At 37.6% G+C, this 14,049-nt stretch overlaps 1 protein-coding gene across 9 annotated transcripts in view; it reads right to left on the reverse strand.

Annotated features, from left to right (window-relative positions):
• SNRNP48 (small nuclear ribonucleoprotein U11/U12 subunit 48) overlaps positions 1-14,049 on the reverse strand; it is a 70,824-nt gene that overhangs the window by 39,249 nt on the left and 17,526 nt on the right. Inside the window, exon 9 of one of the 9 annotated variants that reach the window (XM_058555311.1) lies at positions 11,172-11,844. The exons of the other annotated variants lie outside the window; for them this stretch is intronic. Coding sequence (XP_058411294.1) covers positions 11,817-11,844 — 28 coding nt within the window. The 3' untranslated portion in view covers positions 11,172-11,816. Of the gene's footprint in view, positions 1-11,171; positions 11,845-14,049 lie in introns of those variants that run through there. 9 annotated transcript variants of the gene reach the window in all.

The raw sequence follows: 14,049 nt of genomic DNA on the forward strand, positions 1-14,049 counted from the left end.
CGGAAGATGAAAAAGTTCTGGAGATGGATAGTGGCAATGGTTGCACAACAATGTGAATGTACTTAATGCCACTGAACTGTACACTTAAAACTGGTTAAAACGGTCTTTTTTTTGCTGAGGAAGATTCACCCTGAGCTAACATCTGTGCCAATCTTCCTCTATTTTGTATGTGGGTTGCATGGCTGCCACCAAGTGGTGTAGGTCTGCGCCCGGGAACCGAACCCAGGCTGCTGAAGCGGAGGTTGCTGAACTTAACCCCTAGGCCATGGGGCCAGCCCCTAAAATGGTAAATTTTATGTTATGTATATTTTATCACAATTAAAAATGTATTGTGCTTTAAAAAAAAGAAGCCTGCTGGGAATTTATTGCAATTGCACTGAATCTGTTGTTCAATTTAGAGAGAATTGGTACCTTAAAAATAGTCTTCTGATTTGTGAGCACGGTATATCTCTTCATTTATTTAAATCTTCTTTAATTTCTCTCAGGAAGATTTGTAGTTTTTGGTGTACATGTCTTGCACATTTTGTTAAATTTATCCTATGTGTTTTATGATTTTTGATGCTATTCCAACTTTCATTAGTAGTATATAAAAATTATTATAGATTTTTTCTATTGACTATATCCTGTGGCCTTGCTAAATTTATTAGTTCTAGTAGCTTTTTTTTGTAAATTCCTTAGGATTTTCTACATAGATGATTATGTCATCTGTGAATAAAGACAGTATTACTTCATCCTTTCCCATCAGTATACACTTTATTTCTTCTTATTGCATTATTGCATCAGCTAGGACCTCAATACAATGTTGAAGAGAAGTGGCAAGAGCAGACACCTTTGCCTGGCTCCCAATCATAGGAAGAAATTATTCAGTTGTCCACTATTAAGTACAATGTTAGCTCTAGGTTTTTTGTAGATGTCCCTTATCAGGTTGAGGACATTTCCTTCCATTTCTAGTTTTCTGAGAGTGCTTTTTTTTTTAAACTATGAATAGGTATTGAATTTTATCATATGCTTTTTCTGCATCTATGAAGGATCATATGATTTTTCTTCTTTAGTCTGTCAATATGGTGAATTATATCAATTGAGTTTCAATGTTATACCAACCTTAAATTCCCGGGGGAAAAACTCACTTGGTCATAAGGTACATTTTTTTTAAATGTATTGCTAGATTCATTTGTCTGCAAAAATTTGCCATGTTTTTGTTAAGGTGTCTATGTTCATGAGATACATTGGTCTTTAGTTTACTTGTAATGTCTTTGTCTGGTTTTGGTATCAGGACAATGATGGCTGGGAAAGTTTCCTTCCTCTTTTTGTGAAGAACTCATATTATTCCTTCTTAGATGTTTCAGAGGATTTACCAGTGAAGCCACCTGGAACAGGAATTTTCTTTGTGGGAAAGTTTTTAACTATGAATTCAATATATTGAATAGAGATAGGACTATTTCAAGTTATCTGTTTCTTCTTGAGTAAGCTTAGGCAATTTTTGTTTTTCAAGGAATTTATCCATTTCATCTAAGTTGTTGAATTTATTGGCATAATGTTATGCATAATATTCCCTTTTTATCATTTTAAAGTCTGTACAATCTGTAGCAACATCTCCATGTTCATTCTTGATATCAGTAATTTGCATCTCCTTTTTTCTTTCCTCCTGGCTAGTGTCTGGTTACATCCATCTGCCTAGAGGCTTGTCAATTTTATTCATCATTTTTAAAGAATCAGCTTTTGGTTTCATTTATTTTCTCTATTGTTTTTTAGTTTTCTGTTTCATTGATTTTTGTTCTTTATTGTTTCCTTCCTTCTGCTTAATTTGATCTTCTTTTTCTAGTGTTCTAGGATGTAAGCTTAGATCATTAATGTGAAACTTTTCTTCTTTTCTAATATCAGCATTTAAGCTATGTTTCCTTCTCACCACTGCTTTAGCTGCATCCCAAAAATTTTGATATGTTGTGTCTTCATTTTGATTCAGTTTAAAATATTTCCTGATTTGCCTTATGATTTATTTTTGACATATGAGTTATTTAGAAGTAGGCTGTTTAATTTCTAAATATTTGAGGATTTTCCAGATATCTGTTATTGATTTCTAGTTCAATTCTGTTGTGGTCCGAGTATATATTTTGTATGATTTCAATCTTCTCAAATGTAGTGAGAGTTGTTTAATGGCCTAGAACATGGTCTATCTTGGTGAATATCACAAGCTCGTTGAACAGAATGTATTCTGCTGGTTGTTTGGATGGAGTGTTCTATAAATGTCAGGTCAAGTTGGTTGATAGTGTTGTTCAAGTCTTCTATCTCTTCACTAATTTGCTGTCCACTTGTACTATGAATTACTAAGTGAGGAGTGTTGAAATCTCCACCTATAACTGAATTTTCCTATTTCTCCCTTCAGTCCTGTCAATCTTTGTTTCATGTATTTGAACCTCTCTTATTAGGTGCATACATATTTAGGATTGTTGTGTCCTCCTGATGAATTGAATTCTTTGACATTTTGAAACATTCTTCTTTATTTCTGGTAATATTCATTGTTCTGACATCTACTTTGATAGTAACAGAGTTTTCTTTTGATTAGCATTAGCGTAATACATTTTCCCCCATCTTTTTACTTTTAACCTATTTGTATCCTTATATTTAAAGTGGGTTTCTTGTAGACAACATGTAACTAGGTTTTGCCTTTTTATTCAATTTGAGAATCTTTGCCCTTTAATTTGAGTGATTAGAACATTTACATTCAATGTTTAATAAGGTCAATACAAGTGGGTTTAAATCTACCTTCTTGCTATTTGTTTTCTATTTGTCCTATCCTTTTCTTCTCTTTTTCCTCCTTTCTTGTCTTCTTTGGATTGTTTTTAATGATTCCGTTTCCTCCCTACTACGGCTTATTAGCTATACCTCTTTTATTTACTTAGTGGCTTCTCTAGGGTTTATCATATACACTGTTAACTTACTATAGTCTATACTCAAATAGTATACCACTGCATGTATAGTGAGACCCTTACAACAATATATTTTCAATTCTCCCTTCCATTCTTGTGTTACTGCTGTCTGCAGAGAACTGTGGCTGATTCAAGTGTGTGTAACCACGTCCATGACCAGTATTCCCACAACACAGCAACTACACACAGGGCCCCCTATACAGGGCAAAGCAAGAAATGGAATAATATGTCCCATGTTAACAATGACATCATTATTTGGGGGAAAGGGTGACTGCATAGTCACCAATTAATCAGAACAGCCACCAACCAGCCTCAGCCCTAAAGCAGGGTGCTCCAAGGCCCCCAGCTGCACCAGTCATTGGCTTTATTTGCTGGATCATGGTGGTGTGTAGGAGAGGGTCACTTCCAGAGCAGACGGGAAGAAGGGAGGTAGGGCTTGGAACAGCAGTTATTTACCAAGCAGTTTAAGAGTATTTCAGTATTTTTACACTGGTAATATGAAGCACCCCCTATACACACTTCCTTATGTAGTCTTCAATAACGTATGGCATATTTGCTAAGATTATAGTATGAGAGAATTCTCTGAGGCATGAGAGAGGTATCTAGGTTGGTCCATAAGCAAAGCCAGACATAGGAAGCAGAACAGAAAGAAAAAGCTCACAAGTGTGTTACAACTCATAATAACGGCAACTATTTAGCACTTGCTATCAGACACTGTGAGGCAAGTCACATTCATTATCTCCAAACCTCACTGCTACCCTTTGAGGGTGTCTTGTTATTCTCAATCTACAGATGAGGAATAGGAGGCATGGAGAGATTAAGAATTTGCTCAGGGTCACATGGTGAAGAAGAGGCAGACCTGTATTATATATATCTGACTCATCCCACTGCCCCCTTTGATCAAGGCTATTCCTTCCAGAAGGTGAAGAAGGGCCGGCCCTGTGGCTTGGTGGTTAAGTGCGCGCGCTGCGATGCTGGTGGCCCGGGTTTGGATCCCGGGTGCGCATCGAGGCACCACTTCTCCATTCATCCTGAGGCCGAGTCCCACATACAGCAACTAGAAGGATGTGCAGCTACGACATACAACTATCCACTGGGGCTTTGGGGGGAAAAAATAAAATAAATAAAATCTTTAAAAAAAAAAAAAAAAAGGTGAAGAATTTATTATTTAAAATTATTTCATTTGTATTAAATAGTGTCAGTGATACCAAATAGTGCCCAGGCTCATGCTTCATCTCTCTGTATTCTTGAAAGCCCCCTTAATTACCTTTCTCATTCTAGAAGAGGAATCATGGCTTGAAGCTGGAGGAACAACATGGGTTACAAGCTCCATGATTATGGGAAATTAGCCTCATAAACATAGTACTCAAGCAACCCAACCCCAAATCCCTTAACTGTGCCACAAGGTGTGACCCTCATAAGGCAGGACTTTCCAGTGCCTGGAGCCTTTCTTAATTTAACATTGTCCAGATTGTGTGTGTAGCAACTCTTCAAACTGGAAGTGCCTCCTGCCTTATATTACTAAACCAAAGGACTGAAAATAAGCTTAGTTTATATTCTATTTTAGGGCAGCATCCTTTCTCTTAGGTGGCCTTGTTTTTTGAAGGGAAAGTGGCTCAGCTTTCCCATTCAAAAAGTGTCTCATTAAGTAAAGATTAATCCAGCTTGCAACTTCTCAAGTCTGACAAATCTTATTTTTTCTTTCCTGAAAAGGAGCACTAGAAATTAGTGGTCCCAGTCCAAACATGCAAAAGCTGTGAGGACTTCCCGTAACACCAAACTCCCAAATTTGTGACCAGAGTAGGAAGTATAATTGCTAAGGTAATAAAACAAGTGTGGCTTAAAAGAGCTTTAACAATTAACACATCTGTCAGCTCAATAAGCAACTCAAAAGCAAGCTACATAAAAGGAAATTAGCCTTATAAACACACTCAAACAACTACAAATGGATTTTATTTTTTATACTCAGAATGCAACAAAGCTTTACACCAGAACTCTTAGACCTTTATGAATTAACTAAACATAAAAACAAAGCATCTTCAGAGGACAGGGGTAAAGCCCCTATGCTTGTTGTTACAGTATTAAATTAATATTTCTGTATGATAAAATACATAGGTGATTAGAAAATATTTTTCAATGCCAATTTAAAATATTTTACCCCAGTGAGCAGAGGGAGCATCATGGCAGAATGAGCTTTCCCATAAACTCTTCCCCCAATAAGATACAACAAAAGGGACAGTCACAGACCAACAATGGACTCCTAGACAGCAAAAAGGAAGATTGGAAAGATCCACACTGCCACACATCTGAGAGTGGACGTGCTGGGGCCCCCAGAGGAAATGGGGAGAAGTAAGGAGACCTCCTCTCCCTCCCCATCAGATCAGCATTCCCGGTCTGCGCGGCTCCCAGAGAGGGGGGAGGAGTGGCCCTCTGCGGGGAAACCGTAGCTCTTCGGGCTCTCTCAGCCAGTGGGAAACTCCCACACAGAGGACTCAGGACTGCTGCAGGGGTGCCATCAACACCTGAGCACCCCAGGAGAGCGGATAACAAGGGGCGATCGAGAAGCCCCCCACGCCAGGGACCCAGCAGGCAAAAGAGAGAGCTCCCCCCACCCACGCATGCCCAACACTGCAGCTCAGCTGACCAGACCGGACAGAGCAGCCAGGACGATCGCAGCGAGCAGCCAAGGCAGAGCGCCGGGGGCTCAGATTACACAGCCCTTAACCCCTACATGGTGGCAGCAGGTGGAAACTGCAATCAGATATTTCAAGGATGAGGAAAAACAAAGCGAATACAGGAACCACAATGCAAAGGTACATGAAATTACTAGACCAGAAGGAAAACGACAAACACCCAGAAACCAACACTGAAGGCACAGAAATCCACAACCTAAACGACAGAGATTTCAACATACCTATCATAAAAAAACTCAACAAAATACAAGATAACACAGACAAACAATTCAATGAAATAAGGAGTTTCTTCACAAGAGATTGAAATCATAAAGAAAAACCAATCAGTACTGATGGAGATGAAGAACACAATGGAGGCAATAAAGGAGAATATGGAATCTTTAAAGAATAGAGCTGACAATATGGAGGAAAGAATTAGCATTATAGAGGATAGGAATACAGATATGCTCCAGATGGAGGAGGGGAGAGAACTAAGACTAAAAAGAAATGAAGAAAGTCTCCAAGAAATATCTGACTCTATTAGGAAATGTAACATAAGAATTATAGGTATTCCTGAGGGAGAAGAGAGGGAAAGAGGAACAGAGAGCCTATTCAAGGAAATAATGAGAACTTCCCAAATCTGGGGAAGGAACAGGAAATACCAGTAAGTGAAGCCAATAGGTCACCTAAATACATCAACAGGCAAAAGCCCACTCCATGGCATATAGTGGTAAGGCTGGCTAAAGTCAATGACCAAGAAACAATATTAAGGGCAGCTAGACAAAAACAAAAAATAACGTACAAAGGAACTCCCATCAGGCTCTCAGCAGATTTCTCAACACAAACTTTACAGGCTAGGAGAGACTGGAAGGATATATTCAAAATACTGAAAGACAAAAACTTTCAGCCAAGAATACTCTATCCAGCAAAAATATCCTTCAAATATGATGGAGAAATAGTAACTTTCCCAGGTAAACAAAAGCTAAGGGAGTTCATGGCCACGAGACCCCCACTACAAGAAATACTCAAGAAGGCCCTCAGGCCTGAAAAAAAGAAGAGAAAGGGAATACAAAGCTTACAGCAAGGAGAAAAATAGGTAGACAAAATCAGAAAAGTAGTAGATGTTTACTGGAATAGGTTAGCAACCACTTAAATACCAAAATCAAAGATCAAAGGAAGGAAATCACCAAAAATAAATATAACCTCATCACTATAAACACACACCCACAACACAAGATAGAATAAGTTGTAACAAGAATGACTTAGAAGGGGAAGAGGAAAGAGATTGAACTGACTTAGTATAAGGAAATAAGAGGCCATCAGATAAAGGACTATCTCATACACAAGATTTTTTATACAAACCTCAAGGTAACCACTAAACAAATAAGCAAAACAAAATCACGTACGATAAACAAAGAGAAAACTAGAAGAGTTATAAGACAGAACACCCAAACTGAATTGGCAGTCCAAAACATATGGGATAAGAAACAAAGGAAATGCAAAAGAACCAGAAAATAAGTGACAAAACAGCAACATTAAGCCCTCATATATCAATAATTACCCTAAATGTAAATGGATTGAACTCTCCAATCAAAAGATACAGAGTGGCAGAATGGATTAAAAAGCTGGATTAAAAAGCAAGACCCAACAATATGCTGCCTCCAGGAAACACATCTCAGCTCTAAAGACAAGCACAGGCTCAGAGTGAAAGGATGGAAGACAATACTCCAAGCTAACAGCAAACAAAAGAAAGCAGGTGTTGCTATACTTATATCAGACAAAGTTGACTTCAAGATAAAACAGGTAATGAGAGACAAAGAGGGGCAACATATAATGATAAAAGGGACACTCTACCAAGAAGACATATCAATTATAAATATATATGCACCCAACATAGGAGCACCAAAGTACATAAAGCAACTATTAACAAACCTAAAAGGGGATATTAACAACAACACAATAATAGTAGGGGATCTTAACAACCCACTTACACCAATGGATAGATCATCCAGACAAAAAGTCAATAAAGAAACAGTGGACTTAAATGAAAAACTGGACGAGATGGACCTAGTAGACATATACAGAGCACTCCATCCAAAAACAGCTGACTACACATTCTTCTCAAGTGCACATGGAACATTCTCAAGGATAGACCGTAGGTTGGGAAACAAAGCAAGCCTCAATAAATTTAAGAAGATTGAAATCATAACAAGCATCTTTTCAGACCATAATGCTATGAAACTGCAAATCAACTATGAGAAAAAAACGGGACAGTGACAAAGATGTGGAGATTAAACAACATGCTACCGAACCACCAATGGATCACTGATGAAATTAGAGAAATCAAAAAAATTTCTGGAAACAAATGAAAATGAAAATATGCCATACCAAATCATATGGGATACAGCAAAAGCTGTCCTGAGAGGGAAACTCATAGTGATATGAGCCCACCTTAACAAACAAGGAAAAGCCCAAATAAGCAACCTTAAATTACACCTAACAGAACTAGAAAAAGAACAAAGCCCCAAGTCAGCAGAAGGAGAGAAATAATAAAACTCAGAGCAGAAATAAATGAAATTGAGACCAAAAAAACAGAAAGGATTAATGAAACAAAGAGTTGGTTCTTTGAGAAGATAAACAAAATTGACAAACCCTCAGCCAGATTTACTAAGAAAAAAAGAGAAAAGACTCAAATAAATAAAATTAGAAATGAAAGAGGAGAAATTACAATGGATACCACAGAAATACAAAGGATTATAAGAGAATACTATGAGAAATTATATGCCAACAAATTGGACAATCTAGAAGAAATGGATAAATTCTTAAACTCATACAACCTCCCAAAACTGAACCAAGAAGAAATGGAGAATCTGAATAGACCAATCACAAGTACAGAGATTGAAATAGTAATCAAAAAACCTCCCAAAAAATAAAAGTCCAGGACCAGATGGCTTCTCCAGTGAATTTTACCAAACATTCAAAGAAGATTTAATACCCATCCTTCTCAAACTATTCCAAAAAACAGAGGAAGATGAAACACTTCTTAACTCATACCAAAGCCAGAAGAAGACAATACAAAGAAGGAAAATTACAGGCCAATATCGCTGATGAACATAGATGCAAAAATCCTCAACAAAATATTGGCAAACCGAATACAGCAATGCATTAAAAAGATCATACACCATGACCAAGTGGGATTTATACCAGGGACGCAGGGATGGTTCAACATTCGCAAATCAATCAATGTGATACACCACATCAACAAAACAAAGAATAAAAACCACATGGTCATCTCAATAGATGCAGGGAAGGCATTTAACAAGATACAACATCCATTTATGATAAAAACTCTCAACAAAATGGGTATAGAAGGAAAGTACCTCAACATAATAAAGGCTCTTTATGACAAACCCACAACCAATATCATACTCAACAGGGAAAGGCTGAAAGCCATTCCTCTGAGAACAGGAATGAGACAAGGCTGCCCACTCTCACCACTCTTATTCAACATAGTACTGGAGGTTTTGGCAAGAAAAAGGAATAAAAGGAATCCAAATAGGCAACGAAGAAGTGAAACTCTCACTATCTGCAGACAACATGATTTTATATATAGAAAAGCCCAAAGAATCCATTGGAAAACTATTAGAAATAATCAACAACTACAGCAAAGTCGCAGGGTACAAAATCAATCTACAAAAATCAGTTGCATTTCTGTATGCTAATAACGAACTAACCAAAAGAGAGCTCAAAAAGATAATACCATTTACAATGGTATCAAAAAGAATAAAATATCAAGGAATAAATCTTACCAAGGAGGTGAAAGACCTATACAATGAAAACTACAAGACATTACTGAAAGAAATCAATGATGACATAAAGAAATGGAAAGACATCCCACACACATGGATTGGAAGAATAAACATAGTTCAAATGTCTATATTACCTAAAGCAATCTACAGATTCAATGCAATCCCAATCAGAATCCCAATGACATTCTTCACAGAAACAGAAAAAAGAATACTAAAATTCATATGGGGCAACAAAAGACCCTGAATAGCTAAAGCAATCCTAAGAAAAAAGAACAAAGCTGGAGGCATCACAATTCCTGACTTAAAAACATACTACAAAGCAACAGCAATCAAAACAGCATGCTACTGGTACAAAAACAGACACACAGGTGCCAGCCCAGTGGCCTACCGGTTAAGTGCACACACTCGGCCACTGGTGGCCTGGGTTCGGATCCTGGGCACGCACTGACACACCACTTGTCAGGGCATGCTGTGGCAGCGTCCCACACAAAGTGGAGGAAGATGGGCACAGATGTTAGCCCCCAGTCTTCCTCAGCAAAAAGAGGAGGATTGGCACGGATGTTAGCTCAGAGCTGATCTTCCTCACCAAAAAAAAAAGACAGACGCACAGATCAATGGAACAGAATTGAAAGCCCAGAAATAAAACCACACATATACGGACAGCTAGTTTTCCACAAAGGAGCTAAGAACATACAATGGAGAAAGGAAAGTCTCTTCAATAAATGGTGTTGGGAAAACTGGACAGCCACATGCAAAAGAATGAAAGTGGACCATCTACTATTGTCATTCACAAAAATTAACTCAAAATGGATCAAAGACCTGAAAGTGAGACCTGAAACTATAAAATTCATAGAAGAAAATATAGGCAACACACTATTTGACATTGGTCATAAAGGAATCTTTTCAGATGCCATGCCTACCCAGACTAGGGAAACTAAAGAAAAAATAAGTGGAACTTTATCAGATTAAAGAGCTTCTACGAGACAAAAGAAACTAGAATCAAAATGGACAGACAACCCACCAGCTGGGAGAAAGTATTTGCAAAACATATATCTGACAAGGGGTTAATCTCCATAATATATAAAGAACCCACACTACTGAACAACAAAAAAAATTAACAGGCCAGTCAAAAAATGGGCAGAGGAAATGAACAGACCCTTCTCCAAAAAAGATACACAGATGGCCAATAGGCACATGAGAAGATGTTCAACATCACTAATCATCAGAGAAATGCAAATCAAAACAACACTAAGATATCACCTCACACCTGTTAGAATGGCTATAATCACCAAGACAAAAAATAACAAATGTTGGAGAGGATGTGGAGAAACAGGAACCCTCATACACAGCTGGTGGGAATGCAAACTGGTGCAGCCTCTATGGAAAACGGTATGGAGATTCCTCAAAAAATTAAAAATAGAAATACCCTATGATCCAGGCATCCCACTACTGGGAATCTATCCAACAAACCTGAAATCAACAATCCAAAGAGGCTTATGCACTCCTATGATCATTGCAGCATTATTCACTATAGCCAAGAAGTGGAAGCAACCCAAGTGTCGCTCAACTGATGATTGGATCAAGAAGATGTGGTATATATATACACAATGGAATACTACTCAGCCATAAAAAAGACAAAATCATCCCATTTGCAACAACATGGATGGACCTGGAGGGTATCACGTTAAGCGAAATAAGCCAGAAAGAGAAAGACAAACACTGTGTGATCACACTCATACGTGATATATAAACCAACACATGGACAGAGAAAACTGTAGTGTGGTTACCACGGACAATGGGGGTACGGGGTGGGCACAAGGGGTGAAGGGAGATACATATATGGTGATGGACAAAAATGTACAATCAAAAATTTCACAATGTTATAAACTATTAAAACATCAATAAAAAAAATTTTACCCCACATTTACCATTTGACAACTAATTTTCACTAAAAGGTTTGAGGTTAATCAATCAGCCTTACTCAAAAGTGGCAAATACTTAGAGATCATTGATCCAAGTTAAAATTCTGAGTGACGAGTTCAGTTTCTTATTGAATATAAGCAGTGCCTTGTGCTCTGCACAGCAGCCACCTTGATAATATGTAAATTAAAGCGACCAAGGTCAGTCTAAATATTTGAGAAGCTTCCTTAATTTCTTTTTGCTCACAAATGCCTCCCCTCCTGAACTTCAATGAGCAGCCTGAAACCACACCCACATCCTCTTCCTCAAGATAAGCAGGAGACAGAACGCAGTGGACGGGAGAATAAAGCAGGTCTGAGTTTCTCCTCAGCTGATTGCACCTTCCTTATGTCGGCTGAGATTCTTTCAAGAATGTGGCATTTCATTGTCAAGCAGTCTTAATTTTAGCAGGTGCTGTGAGATTGTTTTTGTCTTCATGTGGAATCTTGCTACGTAAAGTTGATCTCTGGTGCATAACTAAATGGTATCAAGACACAAAGCAGGTTCATCTGTGGATCAGTTTGAGTTTTAACAAAATGGCAGGTGATAAGATGTTGTTTTTTGGATTTTATAAAGCAGTTCTGAGAACTCTGGTGGACATGAAGAGGCTGCTATGAAATGGCAGACACTACCATGATGTGAATTCATTAAAAAGGGTCCACAGTTAATCAACACTTATATGGTGGTGAACAGCAGGGCTTCTAGTTCCAATCTTTGTTGTATTGTTTGTATGACGCTGGGGAAATACCTAAGCATCTCTATGCCTAAATTTCCTCATCCACAAACATTTATCACCTACATCATTCAAGAATTATACTAAGCACTTTGAGGATTCAAAGATAATCATCACAAAAATTTTAAAACCTAGTTGGGGATAGAAGCAGTACGTAAGTAATTATAAGGGAGAAAAATGGCACGAGTGTGGACCCTGGGTCAAAACTGCCTGGGTCGGAATTCTAGCTCCCCTACTTTCTTTGAGAACTGCAGCAAGTTGTTTGACTCATTGAATCTCAGTTTCCTCCTCTGGAAAATGGTGATAATGAGAGTATTTACACCTCAGAGTATTTTATTAGAATTAAATAAGCTTAAAATCAAGAGCTCATCAAAACCACAATGAGTTGCCACTTTATGGTCATAAGGATGGCTATTACCCAAAAACAAAAAACCACCAGAAAATAATAAGTATTGCCAAGGATGTGGAGAAACTAGCACTGGATCTCTGGTGCACTGCTGGCGGGAATGAAAATGTACAGACGCTGTAAACAATAGCATAGTGATTTCTCAAAAAATTAAAGAGAGTTATCTTATGACCCAGCAATTCCACTTGTAGGTATATTCTCCCAAGAACTGAAAGCAGGGACTCAGATATTTGCACACCCACGTTCACCGCAGCACTATTCACAACAAGCAGAAGGTGGAAACAGATGTCCAAAAACAGTTGAACGGATGAGCAAAATATGGTATATACATACAGTGGAATATTATTCAGCCTTAAAAAGAATGAAAATTCTGACACATGCTATAACATGGATGAACCTTGAACACACTATGCTAAGTGAAATAAGCCAGACACAAAAGAACAAATATTCTATGATTCCACTTATATGAGGTCCCTAGAATAGTCAAATTCATACAGAAAGTAGAATGGTGGTTACCAGAGGCTGGGAAAAGGGGTAAATGGGGAGTTGCTGTTTAATGGGTAGAGTTTCAGTTTGGGAAGATGAAAACGTTCTGGAAATGAACAGTGGTGATGGTTGTACAACAGTGTAAATGTACTTAATTCCACTGAACTATATACTTAAAAACGGCTAAAACGGTAAAAATGGCTGAAATGGTAAATTTTATGTTATATATACGTTTACAGTAAAAAAAAAGGCTCAGATCAGAGCCTGCCACATAGTAAGTGCTCAATAAACGTTAAATAGCCTTAGAGCTTTTAAAAGAGTTTAGGAGAGAAAATTACTTAGAGCCAGTAGATCAGAAATGCAAGTGTAAAGGTGCCATCCATGCCAGGACTTAATGGATGGGTAAGACGGATAGCAGTCATAATAATTACTAGTATCAGCACTTTATGAATCAAAAATTAGATGTGAGGTGACAGGGGCTTGCAAATGCTTTTGTCAAAATTTAAAACAAATTAACAACTATTCTGTGCTAGGCATGGGAGTCATATTAACGAAGATATAAACTCTGCTCTCAAGGAGCTCATAACCCAGTGAAGGAGCCCAAATCACAAATAGATAAGCATGGTAAATTAATACGCTCAAGGATCAAACAAATGCCTCATCATCTATTTCTGCATTTTATCAGATAGTTCAAAAACTTGGACTTTAAAGAACTCTGGTTCTTTTAGATCATCTTAGATTTTAGATCATTTTAGATCATCTCTTTTCCCATACTATTCTATTTTCCCCCAATCCCACTGACCCACTTCTCCTTTCCACTTATTTCTCTCTTCTACTAAAAACCCAAGTATGCCTTTGAATTTTATTTTAATTTCTTTCAGTTAGTAAGATCATTGAAATCATAATAAAAAATAAAATTATCAATTAAGTTATACTATATGAAACTGCTGGTAATTCAAATGGTTTTGACCTACAAGAGCAGCAATTTCATATGGTTCAACATTATGGTTAAGGTCAAAGTCTTTGTTTTAAGATTTTTAAATCTGAATTTTATATA

This window comes from Diceros bicornis, chromosome 14, assembly GCF_020826845.1.
Source record: "Diceros bicornis minor isolate mBicDic1 chromosome 14, mDicBic1.mat.cur, whole genome shotgun sequence".
Classification (NCBI taxonomy): domain Eukaryota; kingdom Metazoa; phylum Chordata; class Mammalia; order Perissodactyla; family Rhinocerotidae; genus Diceros; species Diceros bicornis.